At 42.6% G+C, this 22,894-nt stretch overlaps 2 protein-coding genes across 5 annotated transcripts; both read right to left on the bottom strand.

Moving 5' to 3' along the window:
* Positions 1-241: 241 nt before the first annotated feature.
* Positions 242-10,417, bottom strand: LOC115366176 (cytoplasmic polyadenylation element-binding protein 4-like). Of its 4 annotated transcripts, none has more exons than XM_030061487.1 (12): positions 10,293-10,417; positions 8,193-9,322; positions 7,947-8,045; positions 7,061-7,154; positions 6,204-6,254; positions 6,058-6,081; positions 5,439-5,615; positions 5,040-5,129; positions 4,824-4,942; positions 3,708-3,822; positions 3,406-3,587; positions 242-3,258 (listed from the first exon to the last, which is right to left on the bottom strand). In XM_030061487.1, exons 2-12 carry the CDS (start codon positions 9,264-9,266, stop codon positions 3,031-3,033), a joined length of 2,253 nt encoding a protein of 750 aa, XP_029917347.1. In that variant the 5' UTR covers positions 9,267-9,322; positions 10,293-10,417; the 3' UTR covers positions 242-3,030. The 4 variants fall into 4 exon arrangements, with proteins under 4 accessions (XP_029917347.1, XP_029917348.1, XP_029917349.1 ...); XM_030061488.1 differs by having other exon boundaries at positions 7,061-7,151; XM_030061489.1 differs by lacking the exon at positions 6,058-6,081.
* A 7,834-nt stretch (positions 10,418-18,251) lies between these two features.
* Positions 18,252-22,639, bottom strand: stc2a (stanniocalcin 2a). Its single transcript, XM_030061491.1, has 4 exons — positions 22,334-22,639; positions 20,040-20,182; positions 18,997-19,208; positions 18,252-18,745 (listed from the first exon to the last, which is right to left on the bottom strand). The coding sequence occupies exons 1-4, from the start codon at positions 22,470-22,472 to the stop codon at positions 18,385-18,387; spliced, it is 855 nt and encodes a 284-aa protein (XP_029917351.1). The 5' UTR covers positions 22,473-22,639; the 3' UTR covers positions 18,252-18,384.
* Between the last annotated feature and the right edge of the window lie 255 nt (positions 22,640-22,894).

The following is a 22,894-nucleotide window of genomic DNA, read 5'->3' as shown; positions in this document are numbered from 1 at the left end:
CGAGATTCTAGACAAAGGTTTGTTGAGACAAAACGCATGAGGTTGGGCTAAATAGCCCTTGTTAAGGCCTGAAATAGCTGGGACTATAAATACCTCTGACCTGATTCAACCTAGCCAGCCAGAGGTGCCAGAAAACTGCTGCTACACAATTATGGCAGCAATGACTGTTGCTTGGTTCATAAACCTGTAGGTACGGAGCAAATGCTTTCAATGGGACATCTTGAAATAAAAGACCAACGTCTTGCTTCTTCCTCACAGTTGTTTTATTCGTTCAACATCTCACATTACAAATACTTCAAATGTATGCATACAATTATAAATAGTTGGCTGCAAATGAATATATGACGTTAGATCTTTGTTTTACTTCAATACTACAAACCAACTATAAAAACTGATGTCTGTATTATAGCGTAAATTAATCAGGGGGAAAATATAAAAATTGGAACTTATAAATGTGAAATGACTTAATAAAAATCAAAACGATATCGGGTAAAAAAAAAAAAATTAATAAATACAACCTTCCCAGCATACAATTAAAAACTATTTTGCAATCAAGTAATACTAACAGACATATCAATATTCTTTTCATCTGAAAACGTGGAGCACAATACAGCAATTAGAAAATCTAGACACGTCAACGAGTTTAACACATCACCCCAAAAAATATAACAAAAATCTGATCAAAATGATAGTTATACATTTCAATTGAAAATATAGCAAATGCTAAATACATTATCGACCTAGTATATACAATGTTTTCAATCACAGTAGCATGGTAGTAGCAAAATAAGTAAATAAGCACAAAACTAATGTTTAAAAATAAATTCAGGTATAAATTAGAAAGATTTTTTTTTCTTGCAGACACCAGCATGAACAATAGGAAACAAATAATGTGTAAATGATTGCATGATTTCTATGGATTAAATGATTTACACTGTGGAGACTTGTTTCTGGAAAGAATAAGTATTGCACATAATGGCTCAAAGTTAACTTGCAACATTAATCACATTCAGGTTATGTCCCAAAGCATGCCACATCACAAAGGGGGGTCAAGTGATCAAGTCTCCTCACCTATGTCCTACTGAGTGTCCTCTACATTACAAAACACATCCAAGTGTTGTCATCGTGTAGTCTGCATAAACAGCATGTCTACGTAAGGAAGGCAGACAATATCATGTAAAGAGAGGCTACAAGAGAGGTGATCTCAACGAGATAAGGAAAATAAAGTCAAAGGAAAAAGGAGATCTAGTGCATTACATTAGGTCCTGCATTAACACTAGCCATGTTATTTCTGTATTATATCATGCATGCCAAGAATAACTAGAACTTACAGGCAGTCCCAGAAAGAGGATCTAAATATTTAAACAGCTGTCATTCATTCTGGTGATACAAGGGAAAATTTCACATCGACCAAAGCCAAAACATTTACCCTATGATATTCTTATTGACTACGACTAGAAGCGGAATATCAGAATATATTTTCAAGACTATCAAAATCAGTTTAGAAAGGTCTTGTCATGCCTTAGGATCCTGTAATTATGTCTATTAGGACAGAGAATCTGTATATGACTGGCTAATGCTAGCCTTATCTTTTTTCCTTTTTTTCTACAGAATCACACCAATGCACCAGACGATTTTGAGATTTACCAGCACTTAAATATATAAAAGCTAAATTGAAAATTATATTAATATCATTCATTTTTCTTTTTAAATTAAGTTTACCATAAATGCAGATCTCTTAGTAACAAAGGTACAAAATTATTTTTCACCAAGTGAAAAAAATGAGGTATTGCAAAAGGAGTTCTCCCATCTTGTGAAAAATGTGCCTAAAATGACTATTGAAAAAAATATTTAGAAAAGTAGTGCATAATAAATGTATATATGTTCATGACAAAATAATCAGCTATAAAACACTGTACAAAAATCAGCAGGCCATGTATAAAATAATATCTTTATCTCTGTGACAGCAAATTCTTCAAAGAGTGTCCAGCTACTACCGTATCCAACCACAACACTTGTGATAGAAGCTCCAGTCATGGTAGAGCGTGCAGTGGTACACCATGAGGACAGCTCAGGGAGACTGGACTGTGCATTCCCATTAGTTTGTACTACATTAGCATGTTAGCTTCCAGTGCTAATATCCCTGACAATATAAAGTGAGCAAATACTACTGCCAATACCTGAGCCCTGAGGGCTATGTCTTAATCAGCTGAAACCCACAATCCGAAACTCAAAACAACTCCAGCTTTCCTCTGTCGCACGACAAGAGGCCACACGGTTATTCCGACATCCCTCAGATCAACATCTGCTTTTGATGACTTGTTTTAGGCCAATCTTTGGTTTGCCCTTTCTTGTTACAAAGTGTTGATTTTTTAAACCAAGACCTAAAAACTCATGCCAGCAATCTAAAGACATGTGCCAGACCGAGGGGAGATTTTGTTTTGTGACGTGGCTAGATGCTATACACTGAGCTGCTTGAAAACTTAAATCATCCAACCATCTGAAATAGTGTTCCTACTCCACTCAACGCAACCATTTGCACTCATCCTTTGGTAAGTGGTACAGTTGTTCTCTAATCCTGCATGCAAAAAGTAAGAAAATGCACCCTTCTTAAACGCATCTTTCATAGTTAGTATACTGATTCAGGTACGACAAATCTCACTTAAATTTTATGTTAACTCTTGACAACAAATGTAAGCAGCTTTGCCAGCTAACGCAAGAAAAGAAAGTACAGTCAAGTCAGAAAACACCTAAATCCAAATCTAATGCATCCATATGCTCATGCACACTTTAACTTAAAAATTCAAAACATAAATGGGATTTCACTTTTTTCTTAGCATTTACTTCTTTTAGAAGGCCCAATTTAAAAAAAAAAATAATAATTTAAATTAAGGAGTTTTTTTTTTTAAACTTAAAAAGGAACTAGCAAAAAGAAAAGTGCATTTATTTTTTATATCAAAGCCCACAACCCTTACCTAGCTACCCCTTTCTCTCAATCCCTCCCCATTCCCACTCTCTCTCCCTCTCTCCTCAGTTCCAGCGGAAGGAGATGTGTCGTGGTCGGTCTCCTCCCTCCTTCACCAGGGGTTTGTGGAACTCACGGCCGGCCCGGGAGTGGATGGCTGCCCAGCAATACTCACAGTAGTACTGCAAACAGGTCACGTTGGCGCAGAAGAAAGGAGCAAACTTCCCCCCGCAGCGGGTGCCCTGGCACTCATCACACAGCTGGTCGTCCAGGACGTATGGCTTCACTTCCACCTGGGAAAAACGGATGAAATGAGGATAGACAATAAATAACACGGGATAGAAAGGATGCATGGAAAGTGGAGGAAGTTGCAGAAAAAGAGTAACCTGATGTATGAAAACACTGAAAGAAAAGAAGCTGATGAGAGCAGATGGGCTCACCCGTTTATCAATCTCCCCATGCTGCAGTTGAACAAATCGGGCACTAATGGCTGCAATGTAGCTTTGCTGATTGGAGAAGGCCACTCGCCCTGCCCCTTTTGGATACTTGAGCTCAGGGTCCGTGTCGATCCCAGCGTAACACACTCCCCCATACAGACGGTCCATGATCATGGCTAGCTCCACTGGAGTGGTAATACATAATGCATACATTTTAACTCAAACAGACATACGCCACCATGAAGGCAGTGCAAATTCTAACAGTGCAATGTGTGTGGTCCTAATGGGTAACCACAGAAGTGTACCTGCACGCAGGGGACGTGGGACACCCCCAACAAAGATGGTCTTCCTTGGGTCCAGAGGCTGAGAGCCGTCCATTACAAAGTCACTGTCATTTAGGTTCCAGGGACGGATCTGGACCTACGAAACAGGATTAAAAATAATAATAATAAATAAATAAAAACAGGAATTTCCTCTCATTAAACCTCTCTTACTTTGTGTGCATATTTTGAATTGTAAATATAAAAGCAGCTTGCTGTTGGTGTCATATGCATTAGCAATTTTCTGTGGTGCGATTTGGCTGCCATTGTAGGATATCGTCAGTGTGGATGTGGCTTTTCACTGGAAGCACCTGGAAAGACCGTGAGATGGGTTTGCCAACTGTTGAGGTCACCACTTATGTCTGTCGCCTTTTTATACAAAGGGCTATACATGATAACAACAAAATTAAAATGGACAGTACAGGCATTCCCATGGAAATCAGTGTTTTGCTCATTTGACTGGCATATTAACAACAATTGCAGCTGCATTTCTGGTAATGCTTTGTTATAAAAGGTGAGCATAGATACAGGGAATGAAACCTATAAAATTGCTGATTACCATGGGAGAGCCATCACTTGGCTGAACACAAGCCCTGGATAGATAAAAACCATCAGAAACGAGCGTACCCATTGTTTCGCCATCACTGCGGGCAAAATTAGAGGTGTAAAATGGGTCGTCAAAACAGTCTTACAACTCCCAGCTTCATTCAACTCAGAGCTCGGTTGAATTTCAGAGAACTGACGCAGGGAAGAGATTACGAAAGTACTGTGTCTAGCTTCCATGAACCGCAGGAGGGACCAGCTGATGCTCCAAATCTCACTCGTGCAGTGTGTACTGGTAGGCACCATATGCCACTCATGAAAAAACGCAGGTCCACTTACACTTCCTGTCTGTCCAGGGCCTTACAGTTGGAGCTCTGTTGAACATTTCATCACAGGAATAACAGCAATTCTGTGACAACCATTTTAGGTGTGCTGATGCAGCCTTCACTGGGAACTAACCAACTGTGTAACTCTGAATTTAACATTTGTGTCAGTTTTAGACAAGGCAGACAGGTAACAAGCATACATATTTGCAGCCACACAGAATGAAAGACTCACAGGCTTATCTTTGATGGTGGGGCTGGAAACACACAGGTAAAGCTTGCCATCCTCCTCAATACAGGCATCAATCAGAGCCTGAACAGAGCTTTCGTCTTGGAACAGTAAGAATGCGTATCCTAGAGAGGTTGGACATGCATGAGCAAATACTCATCACCAAAATATTGTTGAGTAAATGTGCTGGCAAAAAAGCAGTGTTATTCTGGCAAAACTGACCTTTTGGAGGGAAATAGGACTTGCTCTCTGCTTTGTGTGGCCAGTCTACAAACAAGTGACCAAATCGGCGGAAACTGGCGGTGATTTCATCTGAGGGAAGACAATCGAGTCAGAAAATGGAGAGAATATAGAATAATGTTAAACAGACTGATAATAAAATGTTACTCTCTGTTTAAGTATAAGGCACCTTACTATAGTTGTAAATTATGCCATTTGGGAGAGGATTCAATCAAATGTTAGGAATAAATGATCAAAATTGGCCTTTAAAGAGCACTTTGTTGCTATGCAAAAAACTGATGCCATAGAAACTATTTAAATTCTGTTTTCTGCAACAGCAATGTAGACAATAAAACTGAGGCTACGGCAGCACCCTCTGTAGCCTTTAGATGTTGTCATTACCTTCATCTATGTCTGGAGGAAGTCCTCCAACAAACACCTTGCGTGAATAACGCTCCACACGTTCGCCATTGAGGTGTGGGAAGCAGTGGGCAGAGCCAAGCCCAGCAAGCCCCTGGTCACCTGACTCCTCCTCTCCAAAGGAGCGCTCATCCTCCATGGGGAACAGAGAGGAATGGCCTAGTGGAGAGAACGGATGCTAAAATGATATGGATTATACATACTAGCTCAGCACTACTGAGGTTAAATCAGGACAAGTATTACTGGTTTTAATTTAATATTACACTAAGGGGAGCAATTCTGTCCATTAGATGTAAAATTAGAAAAACATAAAGTCAATAAACAACATATAAAAGCAGCAATGATTGCATTTTTGATGACACAATATAATAAAAACAGGATTATCACCACTATGCTCTTGGTAAGCAACTCTGGCACAGCATACAAGCCCAGCAGAAAATGGGCTCAAATCCAGACAACATTTCAAGGCAGAATAAGCAGTGACACTGAAGAGTCAGCAGACAAGCACAGACGCCAAACCACAGAGTCATCATGTGAGGTGTCATGGCTGCTTTGTAAATAGCGTTACATAAAACAAGACAAACACATTCACAAGCTTTACCTCGTCTTCTGCCATAACTTCTGGCTGCATGTAAAACAACACAAAACATTCTTGAAATGGGCTTTTAAAAAAAAGGCACATGGCAAAGTCACTGTAAATAAACAATGCTGCAGCACTACAAATTTGCATGCATGGCATTTACATACCATTCATAGGAAGAGGCCCGTCTCCACCCTGATGAGAGAAGCCGTAGCGTCCTACATGACACAAGACAGCATAACAATGGTTTCAAAACACTATCTCATGCAATCCCAACAATGAATTCCTTTCTCTGAAATATCAACAGCTTACTAACCCACAAGTGTTTGAATCGATTGAGTTAACATGCTCTGTTCTGTCTACAGGACAGTGGCCAAGGATTACACACTTCAGGAATACAGGCAAATCCAATAATGTTTCAATTCCAAGAATAAATTTAGGCATGTAGCCTAAGCATGAGAAGTTAGTTTAATGTGATATTTGAGAACAACATGGGAGTAAGATTACTACTTTGCCACAGCAATGATTTTACACACATATCAGCAGGCTTTTGATTATTGAGAAACTGAATGGTAAATAAGATAATGGAAAACACTAACGAATGGCAGCAGACTGTATAAATGATCAGAGAAGAAGTTCTGCAGGAGAGAAGCTACATCCATCAACTGGTCCAAATAAGCCGACAAAAAGTCAAAAATAAAAAGACAAAAAAGTCTCTCAGTAGTGCAGGTTGTGTTACGTCACAGGTTAAGACAGATATGTACTGTGCGCCACCACCTCTCAACTAAGGATTCATTCCCCATTAGTGCAAAAGCCAGATTCTGCACAATATCCTCGATGGACGGCCCTGTAATGATTGTTTTGTGCTGACCGTCAGACCAATCAATAATCAACGTTGTGGAATAACACCTAATTTCTACCCTTTCTACTTGCTGTCAAATAACGCAACAAACGTCTGCATTTATCTGCCGCCAGCTGCAGGAAAGTAAATCCCTTCCTTATTATTGTTAGTGTGGGAACCAACCTTTCAAGGAATCCTGCTCAGCCCTCATAATGTCAATCAGAGAGTTCTCCAGAGAATGCATACTGAAACCATCAAAGGACCGTGTTCTCTCCTGCTGAAAAAGAGAAAGACAACAATTAGCCTCTGCTGTCCCCAAGGTATGTCACCTTCTAAAGCAGACCAAGCTGCAAGAACCCTGACACAGCCTGTTATGACGCTACTGGCTAAAAAAGAAAACAAGAAAAATCTGTTGTCCTTCTTCAAAGAAAACACCCCCGCAGAAACAATCACGGGAAAGCATTGTAAACAGAAAATGTTGCCCAGAATGTTTCGCTAAATCGCCTACACATTGCTGCAATCAAATCACAACTGTCTACTGTATCTGATTGCATCAGATAAGACAAGATGCTATTTGACAGGCTTAAATATGTATCTTTCTTCTAAGCCAACTAAAATTGAATACAAATCCTTATTGAATGAAATAAGACTGTAAGATATATTCACTCCCCCCATTAAACAATCCAAAAATAGGGAAAGAGGACGACTACGGAGTGAACAGTAGTGAGGAGGTGCCTCGCTGTGTCTCCAAATGGGCTGATAGCATGCAACACCAGATATCTCAAATCAGTACAAGAGGGAGGCCATGTGACCAAAAGACTGCTCTTCCTTGTATCAGATGATCTACTTACTGCATCCTGTTTTGCTCATTGGCTTATTTGTTAATTTAATACAGATGAGTACGTTTAAGGGTAAACAGTGTTTACTATTGGGAAATACACAAGGCTTAGTGACAATTTGTGGTGACTATAGCTGAAGTTCATCAAGCTTTCCAAGTGAATGTCAACCTTTTTATTTCATTTTTCATGGTAAAACCACAGTTCAAGTATTACCAATGTGACATGCTCACCTGGAAAGGGTACACACTGTCGCTGCGACTCATACTGTCCTCCATCCACCCCTTATGATTGAAGCCAGAGCTATTTCTAGGGTACTTCTGAGAGGGTACCTGAAGGACATTTAGATGTGTTTCATACAAATCTCCTAGATGAAATGTATAGTATGATAAAACATCACCAATGAGTATGAGGAATGAATATGAGGATCTACTGGGCCTTTATCTGTGTTTTAGATGAGGTATAAAAATCTCATCTACCTGGTTGTTAGGGAAAGACTTCTTCAGTGGGGAAATGGAGTTGAGGGCCGTCATCCCTCCACTGAGCCCCCTGCGGTACTCCCGAACCCCCTGTGTGCCTCCCCAACCACCATAGCCTCCACCAGGGCTCCAGGAGGTGGAGGTAGGGGTGGAGGGGCTCTGGTAATTTCCCCAAGGTGAGGGAGGTTTGCTCTGAGCAGGAGCCAGGTGGGGCAGCTGGGTGAAGGCTCCAGTGCGATGGGGGTGTGGAGGGAAAGAGGGCTGGGGCGGGTGTGGGCTAGCTGGAGAGCGTCGATGTTGCTGTGGGACCCCCTGACTGTGGGGGTGGTAGTGTTGAGGGTGAGGTGGGGGTGGAGCAGGGTGGTGCTGGGAGACTGGTCCTATCTGTGGGGAGAAGCTACCCCCTGCCCCGAAGCCGGGCCCGGCATGGTGGGAGAAGTTCTGGAACAGCAGGGGAGGCCCGTTGGCGTTGGAGCCAGCAGGGCCAAAGAACCCACCAACGTCCTCCCCAACCACTGGAGATGGGTTGGATGGGACAGCAGGGGACCAGTTGTTGAAGCTGGTCAGTGAGGAGGAAGAGGAGGTGGACTGTGCACAGCTTGTACCCATCCCCAGGCTGTCCTGGTAGTCGAACCCACTGAGCACCGGGGACTCCATCCTCAGCTTCTCCTTCCCACTGCTGCTCTCCAAAGAGCCCTTCTCCAATGCACCATCTTCAGGCAGAGCTCCCTCAAGCTCCCCTAGGCCCCCACCAGACTCCTGCTGGCCCGGGGAGAGGGCCTGAGGCTGAGCCTGGACCTGAGACTTCTCTTGCATGTCCTGGAGGTCCAAGGCCTTGGACTTGTCTGACTCCAGAATCTCATCTTGCATGTTACTGTGTTGGGCTACAGCAGGGAACAGCCAAGCACTGCCCCCATTGGTGGAGCAGGTGTTGTTTACGAAGGAAGGGGGACTGGGAGGGTTGGAGGGGTGGTGGGGGTGCTGGGGTTGGAGGTGAGGAGGGATCCTTACAGGGAAAGCAGATTTGTTACCACTGCTGTTCTTCACCAGGACTCCAAACCCGTAGTCCCCCATTTATGAAACCCAATAAATCCTCACTTGACTTTTTGTCTTTCACCGTTTTCTTTCTCCTGAAATGAGGTTGAAGGGGAGAGGAAGGGGTGACAAAAAGCAAAGGGCTGTTACACCTCAGTTTGATTTGGCCTAATAAAATTAAACACACACACACACACACACACACACACACACACACACCTCGCCAGACGCAGTGACTTTGCTCAGGCTGCACCCTGCCTGGTCCTGTGGTGTATAATCAATGAGATTAAAATATTGACTCGCTTAGCCATGGAAGAAGGCCTGGGTGAAATATTACACTCGCATAGCAAGCAACCACGGAAAACACCCAACCTAACCAGCGTAGGCTGACTGCGAAGGCAGCTAGCAGCCTGAGCTAGTGAAGCTGACGTCTCCAAAGGTCGTTATGCTGCTAGCAGCAAGCTAACAGCTGCTCCGCCACCTTACATGTGCCCTATTAATCACACAGATTGCAATGGTCAATTTACACGTCCGTCTGTGCTTTGCGACCGGTCTGTAAATGTTCAAGCACGGCGGAGGTTTAAAACACGGACACCTACCCGATAATATTCCCCTTTTCAGCAATGACCTCCTCATACGCGATGATTTAAATAGAGGAAAATGTTGATGACGTCTCTTGTCTGTTCTGAATCTAGGGTAGTTCCCTTCACCAAGCCGCTACGCTAGGATAATAGCCGATAAGCTACCACAGCTGCTACGCTGTAGCATATTTGCAAACCAACTGGGAAGCAATAGACGCATATCGCCACAGCCTTCGCTCCAAAATATCACCCGTCTGCCAGAAAACCTTATCAGCGGCAGGACGGCGGAATTTTCCAGGACTTACTAAGTTGGAAATGGTGTATGGCTCTTTAAACGACCTCGTCTGTTTCGTGTCCTGTATGTTCAATGTCACACAGCCTACCAATCCTTGTCATCATTTTTAGCTCTCGGAACGCGCACCTCGCCAGCCGCCCTCACATACCGACAAACAAGTGTATTTGATAATATATGGTGCATAGCTACCTTCAGTTTGGTGGCATGACCTTATCGTTTTGATGTTGCCATATTTTAGCGTTTCTCCCTTTTCTGCATTTCCTAGCCAGCCGGTGTAAATGGTCTCCTCTCTTCTCTAGATGACAGCTGGGCCAGTCGGGAGACACTTCCGTCTCCAAGCCCCGCCCCCTCCTTCAGCCACCAGCCACTTGCTGTCAGGATTTCCCCTCGAAGCTCCGCCCACCCTCACAGATAAATGACATTTAATTGGATATTTGTTTGGAGACCACACCTATAAAACTCCTTTTCAATGAATGGCACATGCACTGAAGATATTCTCCTCCCAAATAAGGATGCCTTGAGATTCATGGGAGGAGTGTTTTTTCTTCTTTCTTTTTTCTTTCCTTTTCTTTTTTGTAAGGAACGTACAGTAGTAATCTAACACAATTTCTCTCTGATCCCTAAACTGAGAAGATAACTGTTCATAACCTGAGCAAAGAGTATGACCATTTATATTTTATAAAATGTAGAACCAAATGAAACATTTTAGGTGAACTGCTGTGCATTTCAAACATGTCCTGCAAAAGAGCCAGCAACCAAATAAGTCAAAACATTTGGGAGCATTTAAACCAGTGCAAATAAGGTTATTTGACAAGCAAATGTCCTCTCCCTCCACCCCACCCCGTAGCAATTGTTAGAAACAGGTGTGTGGTGTGTGACGAGACTCTGAAGAATGGATTCCACCAGCACAAAATACAGATGCCAGATAGATGGCTAGTTCCATAGATAGATAGATAGATAGATAGATACATACATACATACATACATACATACATACACATACATACATAGAAAAAGAAAGAGAGACAGAGGGAGAAACTGTGTGTGACACCCCTTTGTTGGACGGCTATAAACTGAGGCCTACAGCAAAGTACTGCATAGCAATCTCATTAAAATAAGCTGCTGCTATTTTCAGCTCGTAATCGAGCTTTAGAGCTTGATTAATTTTACTTTGGTCCGATCTGAGCTGTGCTCTAGCTCGCAATTCCCTCCCCACCAACACCCCCCACCCCCCACTATGAAAACACACACACACACACACACACACACACACACACTCACCCCTGTATTTATCACAGACACTTATGTACACACACAATATTTACCTTTAGCTAAAGTTAACACATATTTTTTATGCTATATTGTTATGCTATATTGCTATACTACAGCATTGCTACATCATGCCTTTGTTGAGGGCATGATGCAGCAATGCTGTTTGTTCCATTTCTTGATTTTAAGTCGGGATAGCTCTAATGAGCTGTCACTCAGCAGAGGGCCTATGCCGTATCAGCCTGTGAGAATTACTCCACTTATACTATTAGGCGTCTTAGTAAGCCTCTGCTGCCGCTTGTCAACACACGGTGCTCCAGTCCCCCAAGGCAGACCCCACCCTTCACTTATATCTTGTAGCATGCATCAACCATCCCCACTCCCCTGTCCTGCAGGGCGTGTTGGGATAGTTTAACTGCACAACAACGTGTCAAAGCCAGGAGCTTCCCTTTTCTTTTTTGAAAAGCAGGCTGCCGCTCTAGGTGTCACTGTCAGACCATATGGGACGGAGCTTCAATATTTTTAGACCATCTATGGGCCACTATTTGAATGATAAAAGGCAGAACTTGGTGAAAAATTAAGTCAAGTCAACTATTTCTGGCAATAAACACTGATTATGGTGCAGAGTTTTGGTCTGAAAAGAACCTAATCTCTCTCTCTTTCTGTCTCTCTCTCTCTCTCTCTCTCTCACACACACACACACACACACACACACACACACACACTTCCTCAGTTTGGCCAGTGTGTGAGATGGGGAAGTTTAAGCTGTTTGGCTGGCATCACACACTCTTTGGCACTCTGTTGCCCATATGAATCCGCACTCTCAGACCGTGTGTGTGTGTGTGTGCATGAACAGAGTATGTGCTTGTGTATGGTTGTGTGTGTGTGTGTGTGTGTGTGTGTTGGGATCCACCATATTATGTGTGCTACTGACTGCTGAGCACAGTGGATCAGGTCAGGCCTTTTGAAGCAGAGAGTAACCCGAGCACAGTGAGTCGTGTCAGCATTTTTCCTCTCGAGAGCAACACTCTCTCTGTTCCCTCAGGAATCTGAGCTGTGTTATAGAGGTTCCACTCTGTAATAATACTCAGCTAAACTAGTTAGACATATGAAACTTGAATATTCAAAATACATATACATATATATTTTTGTGTCTGGTATACATCTTCTAAGGTCCAACAATAGACAGAGGAGGGGTGCACCCATTCGCCCCTGATGGTTCTTAAATGATTAATCCATGGAACCCAGGCGCTCGGTCATTAATTCATTAGTTCACACTGAAGCAACAGAGACGTTCACAAAGCACCTGGAGCTGACTATCTCAGGTTTCTCCCTGCAGAGACACACAGTCTGGATGCACCTCAACCTCCTCTCCTCTCCTCTCAGACGTGATCTCTGCTGCTCCCATATTGATACATTGGTATGGCCTCTGTTGCCATACCAACCTGCTGCATGCCAGCTGGGAGATTTCTGCTTCAGCCAGCAGTTCATTGTTTTGCCAGTCATTCATTCATTCATTCATTGCAATTTATTGTGGACTTTTTGCATCATTGCAACAAGCTGAGCATGATGCAGCATAATTTCTCTCACATGTTGTCATACTCCACTCCATGGCCGGTCTTATCAAAGTGTTGTGACTATAATGTGACACCCCTACTGTGCTGGCTGCAACAGTGTATTGTTGAATTTTGGAGCGTGTGTTTGCTATCTGTGTGCAGTGGAAAAGATACACTATAAAAAGCTGATTTCTTGCAATATTCTGAAATGTATTTTGTATGTAGTTGTTGACAAAGGTAGAAAGTAGCAAAGGGCATTTACTCAAATACCATACTTAAGCAGAGATTTTGAGGCACTGGTGCTTGAGTGTTTTCAGATTTGAAAGACTACAAACTTCTAGTCCACTTTGGGAAATATTGAACTTTTTACTGCACTACATTTATCTGACAGCTGTAGGTGCTGCATGCATTGCAGAATGAAGTTTTACATGCAAAACATACAACAGCCTCATAAAAGATGATTGAGTTTAAAGTATATGGTAGACTTAAAATGTGTATCAGTAATTTAATGATACTGAATGTCAGGCTTTTACTTTTAATGGAATATTTTTTCAATTATGGCATTGCTGCTTTTACATAAAGGATTTGGCTACTTGCTCTACCACTGTTTATTGAATTGGACACTTCAGGATTATGAGGTTAGACAGACAGACAGACAGGATATGGGTTCTTGTTCACCATAAAGATTCCTTATTTTATTACACTGAAATTCAGGGATCACATGTTAGGAAATCACACAGTTCATTCCAAAAGACTTCAGCCAAGGCCATGGTCGTAATTTTCATCGTCACAAAACATGCAGTTGTTAAAGCCCATTAAATCCAAGTTTTAGATAGTCCTTGTGGATATATGATTTATGATTTCATGTGTACGTCTTTATCTTCAGGGGAAGCAGAGGAAATGATACATATCTTGTTCTAATTTTAAAGCACTAGGCCTTGGGCTTTCTTCATAACAGGAGCCATTCAACATTTGCTTTAAGAACTGAATGTACAGTTTCATAATTGGCTTTATTTTATTCAGAATTTGTAATTAGCAGTTATCAGACTGCTTGTTATTTCTTAACCTTGGTGTAGTATGGATTAAATTAATGATGCACTGAATAAATGTAGCATTACAGATGGAAAAGCTTAGATGATAGTGGTGTATTTTCTTTTTGAGGACCTGAATAAACCCATTGTGGGTTAGGACAACATCTTCATTATGTATCAAGTGCATAATAGATGCTATTCATCCAGTCACTATGAAGCAGAATAAAAAATGAATCTGTTATTCTGCACTGGGTTGTGTTGTGACATGCCATTTTATTTCTACCATAGTTTCAGGTACACTAAGAGCAGACTATGAGGTAAGGATAACTAAGTTTGCATATTTCATTATCACATGAAAAAAAAACAAAGCCACCCTATCTTAAAAATTTCAGGGGGAAAATTAATCCAAGGAACTTTCCATCGTTTACAAATGTCTGCATTCATTTCAACTTAGAGGATCATTTGTGGCTTTTCTCAGTTAGAAACCACCCTTAATAATAATAATTAAAAAAAAAAAAAAAAAAAAGTCGGATGGAAGGACTTCCACATGTATGTGTTTGACCCCATCACGTGTTCCTTGCTCTTGTGACAATGGCCAGAGAGATGTCACCACCCAGTGGTCATTTGGTATCACTACACACTCCATCAAAAACTGTACTGTATCATGCTGGACTGAGCAGGTGCTAATATTACAAAAGTTGTACAGCAGGGCACTTATCCCAGCATGGTCCGTCAGCGTGTTCAAACAGGGTAGCTCATTTCACTGAAATGTAACAGTATGTGGGCATTCATTCTTTCCTGTCACACTGAAGGGAAATGAAAGATTTTGAACACAGGGATTGGTGTTTCAGATTCCCATATTTGGGCAGGGCAAATGCACCTCACTTCATCACTTAACTCCACAATGACTTAAAACAGCATTTGGAGGACTACTTTTCAAATCAGTACATTGTCTAAATGTTTAGTGAGGTAATGTACACCGTTGGGGAAACTCATAAAAACTGACACCCTCAACCCACCCAAAGCATTGCATACAATCCAGAGCCACTGACGTAAATGTTTAGGCCTTTCAATAGGGTGGATATTTCCAGTCCTTGAAACTTTAAACACAGCCCGTATTTCACTGTCAGAAAGGAGGCTGCAAGTCAAACGAGAATGGGGTGTCTTTTAACCTGTATGTATACCTGAGACGATGGGGCCTTCTCTGCTTATCTGCTGAGAGCTGGTAGAGTTTATACCACTCTATGCTCCTTTTCTCTTTTTCTTCCTGATCCTTGGCAAAACACACGACTATATGGCCAGTGTGTTGCACACGGACACAAAATAGAGCATCAACTCTGTCTCTTTAATGTAAAAGTTCACATCTGCACAGGGTGTGCATGTTGCTTGTGTTTATAATGCATTGATATGATTACAAATGCAACGGCAACAATGAAAGAGACAAGATGCACAAAATACCGACAAAAATATTTTAATGATAACAACATACATCTGATTTCATGAGTCCAAAGATATAGTACTGTATGCCCAATGTCTTACAGGTGAGTTACAACCGTCTAAACCATGTTCTGTATTTTAAATGGTGACATGAGCTTCCTTGTGCATAACAGAGGAAAAGATATAACATGGTGATGGAACATAAAAAATACAGGAAACATGGTTAGTTAATTTCCCTCTGAACACAAAAAGAAAAGTCATTCAAGCCACTATAGTATTACAAGAGCCATATCAAACCCAACAATAGAGAGCTGAACAGATTGTCATTTTACAAACATACAGTACATTCTCAATAGGATTAGCTTATGTCTCATAAACTGCACTGGGATTTCATAAGAATCCCATCTTCCAAAACTGAATAGAAAAGAAAGTCTCCATCAGTTGCCAGCAGCATTCAAAAAGCCAGCTAGCCTCACTGATGATTCCAACACTTGGAGCTCGTAATAGTCTCTAAATGATTGGGAGGAAAATGGAGTGAAAACATTAAACATATAAGAGAAAACAAAGTGAAAAACCCTTAGAGGAGCCACAAAATGTGAGCATATTTCCAGTCTGTATTTTGTCTTTTTTTTTTGCACCAGGTGCTTTATAATCGTGTGGTGTGATGTGCTCTTAAGTTGTTTTCTGAAGCTAAAGCATATAACTGGCCTGAAATGGTCAAATGGCTGTGTCTTGTGAGCTAAACGAGGCAAAGAAGAAGAGCAGGAGGAGGAGGGACGACTGAGTGAATCATTGCAAAAAACAGTGAGCGGAGCTCTCTATTTCCCTCCAGTCTCCTCTGCCTCCCTCTGTTGCTGGCTCTTGGCTGTGGCCCAGAGGAATTCTCTGGTGGCCTCTGTAAATATAACATTTAGAATAACAGCGCCAGAGCCCCCGTGTGTGGACTTAACCCAGTTCCTGGGTCCTTGCTGCGCTGCCTGCGGCTCTAAGGGGGGAGAATAGCATGCCTTCATGTCCTCTCCTGACCTAGGTAAGGGATCTAGAGGAATAAGGGCTAATTTAGAGAGGCCAGAGATCAGGAGGGTCTCTGTCAGGCCTCTTGACTGGCCACAGTTACACCAGAAAAGGGTTACAAGGCTTTGCTAAAGGAGAGTTCAATCTGGTCCTACAAAGCAGGTGGGAAATCCAGATTTGGTTCCAGTCCAGCATAAATAGACTAAACTGAAACAATCCCCGTGCTGTAGCTGATCAGGTGTGTAAGGACTGGGCTGAAACCCAGGAACGCTCAAGTTAAAAAACCCATGAGCCCAGGTTACAGGAGGACCGCTCTGGTGACCCGGTCTCACCTCTGAACGTGCAGCAGCCCAGCGCTGACATCACACTGACAATTCTCCAAAGTGCAAGATTTAAGACTTCTGTGGCTCAATGTCATCTTAAATTCAATTCTAAATCATTTGAACATCTGCTTAAAATCTCCCCATCATAGAACATCACCCATTCACGTTAAAATCAGAGGTCGCTGTGGACTCAAACAAGTTTAGGCACCTTGATGTGTGTGATTTTACATTTGAAACAAGATGGAGGACTTCAGGAAAGGTTGAAACGTCATCGATCTTTGCACTACTTTTGTGCATCCTTCCTTTCCTGCAATTCACTAATAGCAGGCGTTTTTAAAGGGAAAACCGACTCCTCAACAGAATGTATAATTTCTGACAGTCCAACTTCACCTTATGAACGATAATAATTGTCTCCTAAAGCTATAAACATGGCAATAATCTGTAATATCATTGAGAAACTGTTTCAGAGGCTCCACTGACAATGAATGTGAGACTGGCATTGTGGTATTCCTTGCATTAAAATGAGATACATTTCATAGTAGCGCTAAGAGTTGTAAAACAAACAAACAAACAAAATAATAATCAACTAAACTGCTGTATCTTCTAAGTTTGTTTCTCATTCATTGCCAGTGGATCTGCCCCAGCAAGTGACGCTTGATTACATCAGAGATTAGTCCTGACTCTGTTATTTCTAGCACTGACAGAGACTTAGCAATACACAATCACTGCCCAAATCCACGGGTCTGTATATGCATCCTCTTTAGAGTGGATTTTCACTTTAAGAATGTACAAGTTTGTTGGCTTCTTGGCCATCATGCACTACAATTCATATGTGCCAGAACTGGACTTGAAACCTGTACAATTTGTATTTAATCATCAAGTATCTATAATTATAATACACATTCCCACTTTGAAACAACAAATGGTGTATGTTACATATCTACAGACCAATGTGTGATGGGTGCAATACTGTGAAGAAACAACAGAAAGCACACCATATACTATTTCATATATAGTATATCAGCATTGCATATGGTAACTATATTTATACATGTTTATATAAATATAGATAAGTATATTTCTATGTACATTTTGATATTTCAACATTGCATAAAGAATAAAATAAATAATACAAATATAATCAAATCTTACGGTAAGTATGATTTGAGAAATGCTATATTAGAGCTGAAATCATCCTAACAATTGACATAATCATGATAATAGCAATTATTATTATTCAGTTTAAAAAAACAAACAAACAAACAAATGTGGCCTACAGTCTGGCATAACAGTACAAGCTACACCACAATTACCCTGCAAGTTTACCAAGTTTACCATGTGGGACTGCTGGAATGACTGGAGAGGGAGGAATAAGGACAGAAACGGTGGGGGCTTGTTTCCTTCTGCTCAGTCTGTCCGGGAATTTGTGTGTGTGAGTGTCTGTATGTGTGTGTGTGTGTGTGTATATATATGAGTGTGAGAGAGAGAGAGAGAGAGAGAGAGAGAGAGAGAGAGAGAGAGAGAGAGAGTGTGTGGGTGGGACGAGTTTTGGTGCTAGTGTGCACGTGTGTGTATATGTCATTGTGTGAACATATGTATGTGTGTCAGTGGGATTTCAATGGTGTTGGGGTCGGGACAGTCTCCTGTGTTTTCACCTCCGGATGTCAGTGGCCTCGGGGTCTTCCTGCTCGGCCACCACGCCGGTCTCCAGGCTCTGACGGCGGGGCCCCTGACTGCGGTTGCGAGGGTGGGTGCCGAAGCTTCCCTTGCTGGACTTGTCCTTGTCTCCTTGCCGAGGCGGGCGAGGGTGCTCCGGCTCAGGGTGAGAGGGCGCGGGGTGGTGATGCTCAGTGACGGCACCAGGCGGAGGCGGGGTGAGGGAAGAGCAGAGGCTCAGGCTGTCGCACAGAGCACCCCAGTTCTGCTCGCACTGTAGTCGGACGCTCCGTGTTAACGCCTCCTTCACCTCCTCTCCGCAGCTCAGCAGAATGTTCACCAACTCCACATATGGACTGAAAAGAGACACACCGATAGTTCATGTGATGCCAACAGCTTTGATTTAATGTTCAGAGGCATAATACATCAAGGTGTAGGAAATGAAAGGAATAAATGGTCGTGGCACCTGTCCTGTAGATGAAAAACAGAGGGAGCTTGACTTGGCAGTGAGGGTGAACAGTTAGAGATAGAGGAGAAGGAATGAGCTGCAGGAGAGCATAGAGACCTTGGGTAGCAGAGGAACAGAGATATATTCAGAGCCACTCACCCTTTAGGAAAGAGGTCTTGGAAATGAATCATCTCCACCATGACGGCAACGTTCTCCTTAGCAGCAGAGCAGAGGTTGTGTTTGATGTAGCACTCTCTCTGAAGCTGAAACACCATCTCTTTAATGGACACACACTTCCTGCTGATACAGCTGAATTTGTGGCGCAGACCATGGGCCATACACTTCAGAGCATCCTTAATGAAGGACTTCCCCTGTGTACACACACACACAAAGAATCACATGTTCAGTATGCATCCAAGACAAAGCCCCTTGTTGGTCCAAATGTGCGATTGATCTGGAAGGAACCTGACAGTCTATGCATGAGCCCAGGAACAAGACCAACACTTTGGCTCCACAAGTTGTCGATGCCGAAACTATTACAGTCCTGTAACAGTTGTCAATAATAATTTGGGTAGTAGGGAGAAGTTGTGGGCTTGTTTCAGATATGGTGGATTGTGTGTACGGACGAGTTGGAGCAGAGTGTGCAAGTACATGCCTCTAACACAGGATGGGGAGATTAGAGTATAGGAGAAAAGCAGTGAAACATATTCCTTCGATCCAGTAAAACTTTCTAAATTTAACCCTGAATGATGCATGTTCCTAGTGTGTGACCCTAATAAACTAATTGAGACCCAGTCAGGCCTGGCTTAGTGAGGCAGGACCACAGCCTCCTCTACCCATATGAAAAAGGAGCTAACTGGGCTCAGAGCCAGCTGGCTACTCTGACTCTAACTGTACACCCATCAGTCAAATGAGAGGAAACTGAACTCCGTGAGAGAGGAAAAGAGATTATGTAGAGAGTGTGCCTATATGATTGCGCTTTTGGAAAAATTGGTGCCGTCAAGGTATACATGCCTGAAGGTGCACCTCTGTAGAAAAAAACATGCAAGTAAACTAATCCAGTCAGGATAATAACACAATGATAGATAATCTTTGTCGAGCACTGAACCGATGCAAAGTGTGGTGCCACAGGTTGTACCATTTTTGCAAGAATGTAAACAATATCCATGGACAGACAGAAAGACACAATAACAGTTTATTACCTGAGAGTCAAACTTGCCAGCATTGTGCAGGAAGGTCATGCAGATTTCCTGTAGCCCTCGTATCTCACAGGAGTTATTCTCAAAACACTCAAACACGCCGCAGCCAACATCACCTGCATTCACTAGGCAGTGCTGGATCTCAGCTGAAAAGACACAACAGGTTAGGGGAGGGGGCGTCATAATGTGTTCATCGAGACAGTAGCAGAGTGTACAGGTGTGTTGGCTGATGCAGCTAGAAGTCAAAACTCCACTTTGGCACAGATCGCTGCACAAATGACAAAAGCCGATGTGGTGTGTAACTGTTTTAAAAGACAAAGTTGTCTTTTTTGTGCTTATGACCTACAGCCTGTTTCAGCTACCCCTAGCCAGAGAGAGAAAAGGGGGTGGGGGACAGAACTCTGATTTCCTGAGCCGAGGGGTTCCTGCAGAGGAACACTTGGTGACAGAGATATTACTGTGTCATTCTGCACCAGAATCCATCTGCACTGCCTAGCATTGAGATAGGATGGTGCATTGCAGATACAGCCTTGACTACTTGTGGAGGACATACAAATGCAGTCATTTTCAATGTTATTTTCTTAACCAAATGTGCATCAACAAGTCTCTCAACACAGCAGTGCTGGATAGAGAATATAATGTAGATGTATACTGAACGCAGTAGTTTAGGGACGTCACATTATTGCATAGTCCTTATGATATAAGAACATCACACCACAACAGCAGTAATATCTCCCAAGTGTAAAGACGGTAAAATAACAGATGTGTGTGAGTATATGTAACATTAGCTACTGCTAGTCTGCACACTGGCACACCACTGACTGGCCCTCAAGTGCCCTTTGCTTTCTACTGTAGCCATGGAGGACAGGAATAAAACAAATGATAGTGGACAGAAATTACCAAGAAAAAGCAGAGGTCTCTCTTTCAACCCCAAATTGTAGTCTGACAGTATGTATTATGACACATGCCATCTGACTACAGGCAGAGAACCTCTCCAGAATCATATGTCGTGGACTCAATGTGACATTGTTGGGAAACTTTAACGTTAATATGGCAAATCGCACATTATCTATAGCTAAAGGGTGGCTTGCAACTCCATTTTGGCTATGAAACCCCAACTGTTGACCTAAGTGAAATATAATTACACGCGTGATTTGACTTTGAGCTGATAACTGATGGGCGTGAGAAAAACTCCTGGATTTTTCCCCATCACTGTCCAGTCCAAAGTGCACACCAGCCGCTTGCGTAAAGAAGTCATTGATTTGACTCGGTCAAAGCAAATAGGGCATTAACTCCGCTTTATTTGGGAAATTATGGCTGTCAACAAAGAGCCTCTGTTGGGGGCAGTAGGACGGGGAAGGAGGGAGAGCTGGTGCGGGATTTGCAGGCAGAGTTGAACTTTAGTGCGCAGGAAAAGTGAGCCGCTGTCGGCGGTGCTTGTGTTGGCATCACGGGAATGTGCTTGGATCGAACGAGCTTGGCCGCAACGTGCATTGAATTACACAGTGGTGTTACCAGGGACTCTGCTGTGAAACCTGCCTTGGAGTTTGTCCCTATTTTTCAGCGTGGAAACAAGATTACAATTCTCTTTTAATGATTGGATACAGGTTGACACTGTGGGTCGCAAGTCATGGTCTGTTTGAAGAAAAACTAGCCCAGTGTTCAGCAGAAGTAGCTCTAAATGAGGCAGCGACCCAACATATAGCGCCGTGTGTTGGATTTGTAGACCAGGCATGCTACATACGGCATTTTTGGTATGTAAGCAACATTTTCCCAAGGGTGGGATCAATAAATAAACTCCAGCTTGCCCAAGAGTACTGGCCAACCACTAAACTGCTACTACAACCACTGCTGCATGGTAACCTACATCAACCAACTTTCATTTGAACATATACAAGAGACAGAACAAGCATATTTTCCACAAAAAGCACTGAAACAGTTTTCTGCACGCACACACACATGCACGGACGCACGCAAGCGCACACCTAGATGCGCCGTCGTATACATTACCTATTACCTTGTGCCGTTCTATTAATAGTTTACTAACATATTAAATTTCTGTCGGAGAGTATTTACAAGATATCGACTTTCTGGGTAATCGAAAAGGGTAAATGATGTGCACTATGTGGCCGTTATTTAAGTTAAAAGCTGCAGATTAGTCAAAACGTATGGACGTATGCCCTGCATGGTTTAATTTACAGAAACACGTGTCCGGACAAACCCCTCATGGATGTGTAAGCAGTTGCCCAGACCCAATCCTCCCCACACATTCTTGTCCATAAACACCTATTTCTTACCTGTATTCTGCAAGGAAAGACGTCCTTTCTGGCTGGCAGGCTTCTCCGGGGGGCTGTCATGAATATCGATATTATCCGATCCCACTACTTGCTCAAGTACTGACAAAACCAGCAGCGCTACGGCCAGTTTAACCAACATTGCGTCTCCGAAAGTGCGCTGCAATTTCCAGCAAAGATCCGGTTGTGTATGTGAGCGCCTATAGCTTTAGGTTTACCTTGGATCAGTGATCAGTAAAGCTGCGGGCTGGTGTCTTATAGGGCAGCTGTGGGACTGAGTGCAGGAGCTGGGAGGAGGGATGCTGCCTATATTTCTCGGAGCCCCGGGTGTCAATTTGGATGAAGGAGTTAAGCAGGTGTTGTCGGTCGGGGCTTCACGACCAATCAGAGTCACAAACATCCACGTCCAAGGTTTTAGGGGAGTGTCCAATGAAAGTCCCCTTTTTGCCATAAAAGTGGAGCTATAAAGAAATATTCATGAGTAACTCTGAATATGACAGCTCTAGGATGATCAAGCAATGCCTCCCAAACTAAACAGGCTCAAGTTAATCATATGATGTCCAA

Source organism: Myripristis murdjan, chromosome 10 (genome assembly GCF_902150065.1).
Source record: "Myripristis murdjan chromosome 10, fMyrMur1.1, whole genome shotgun sequence".
Classification (NCBI taxonomy): domain Eukaryota; kingdom Metazoa; phylum Chordata; class Actinopteri; order Holocentriformes; family Holocentridae; genus Myripristis; species Myripristis murdjan.
The sequence above is the reverse complement of the archived record's forward strand: the minus strand, read 5'-3'. Positions and strand labels throughout refer to the sequence as shown.

Bases quoted from the DNA above. Each gene is read 5' to 3' on its own strand.
- LOC115366176 (XM_030061487.1), bottom strand. From the start codon at position 9,266: ATGGGGGACTACGGGTTTGGAGTCCTGGTGAAGAACAGCAGTGGTAAC. The intron at 8,046-8,192 runs GTAGATGAGATT...AATGTCCTTCAG, and splicing joins AGTCTTTCCCTAACAACCAG to GTACCCTCTCAGAAGTACCC. The intron at 7,155-7,946 runs GTGAGCATGTCA...TCTCTTTTTCAG, and splicing joins ACAGTGTGTACCCTTTCCAG to CAGGAGAGAACACGGTCCTT.
- stc2a (XM_030061491.1), bottom strand. From the start codon at position 22,472: ATGTTGGTTAAACTGGCCGTAGCGCTGCTGGTTTTGTCAGTACTTGAG. The intron at 20,183-22,333 runs GTAAGAAATAGG...GTGTCTTTTCAG, and splicing joins TCTTTCCTTGCAGAATACAG to CTGAGATCCAGCACTGCCTA. The intron at 19,209-20,039 runs GTAATAAACTGT...GTGTGTACACAG, and splicing joins CTGGCAAGTTTGACTCTCAG to GGGAAGTCCTTCATTAAGGA.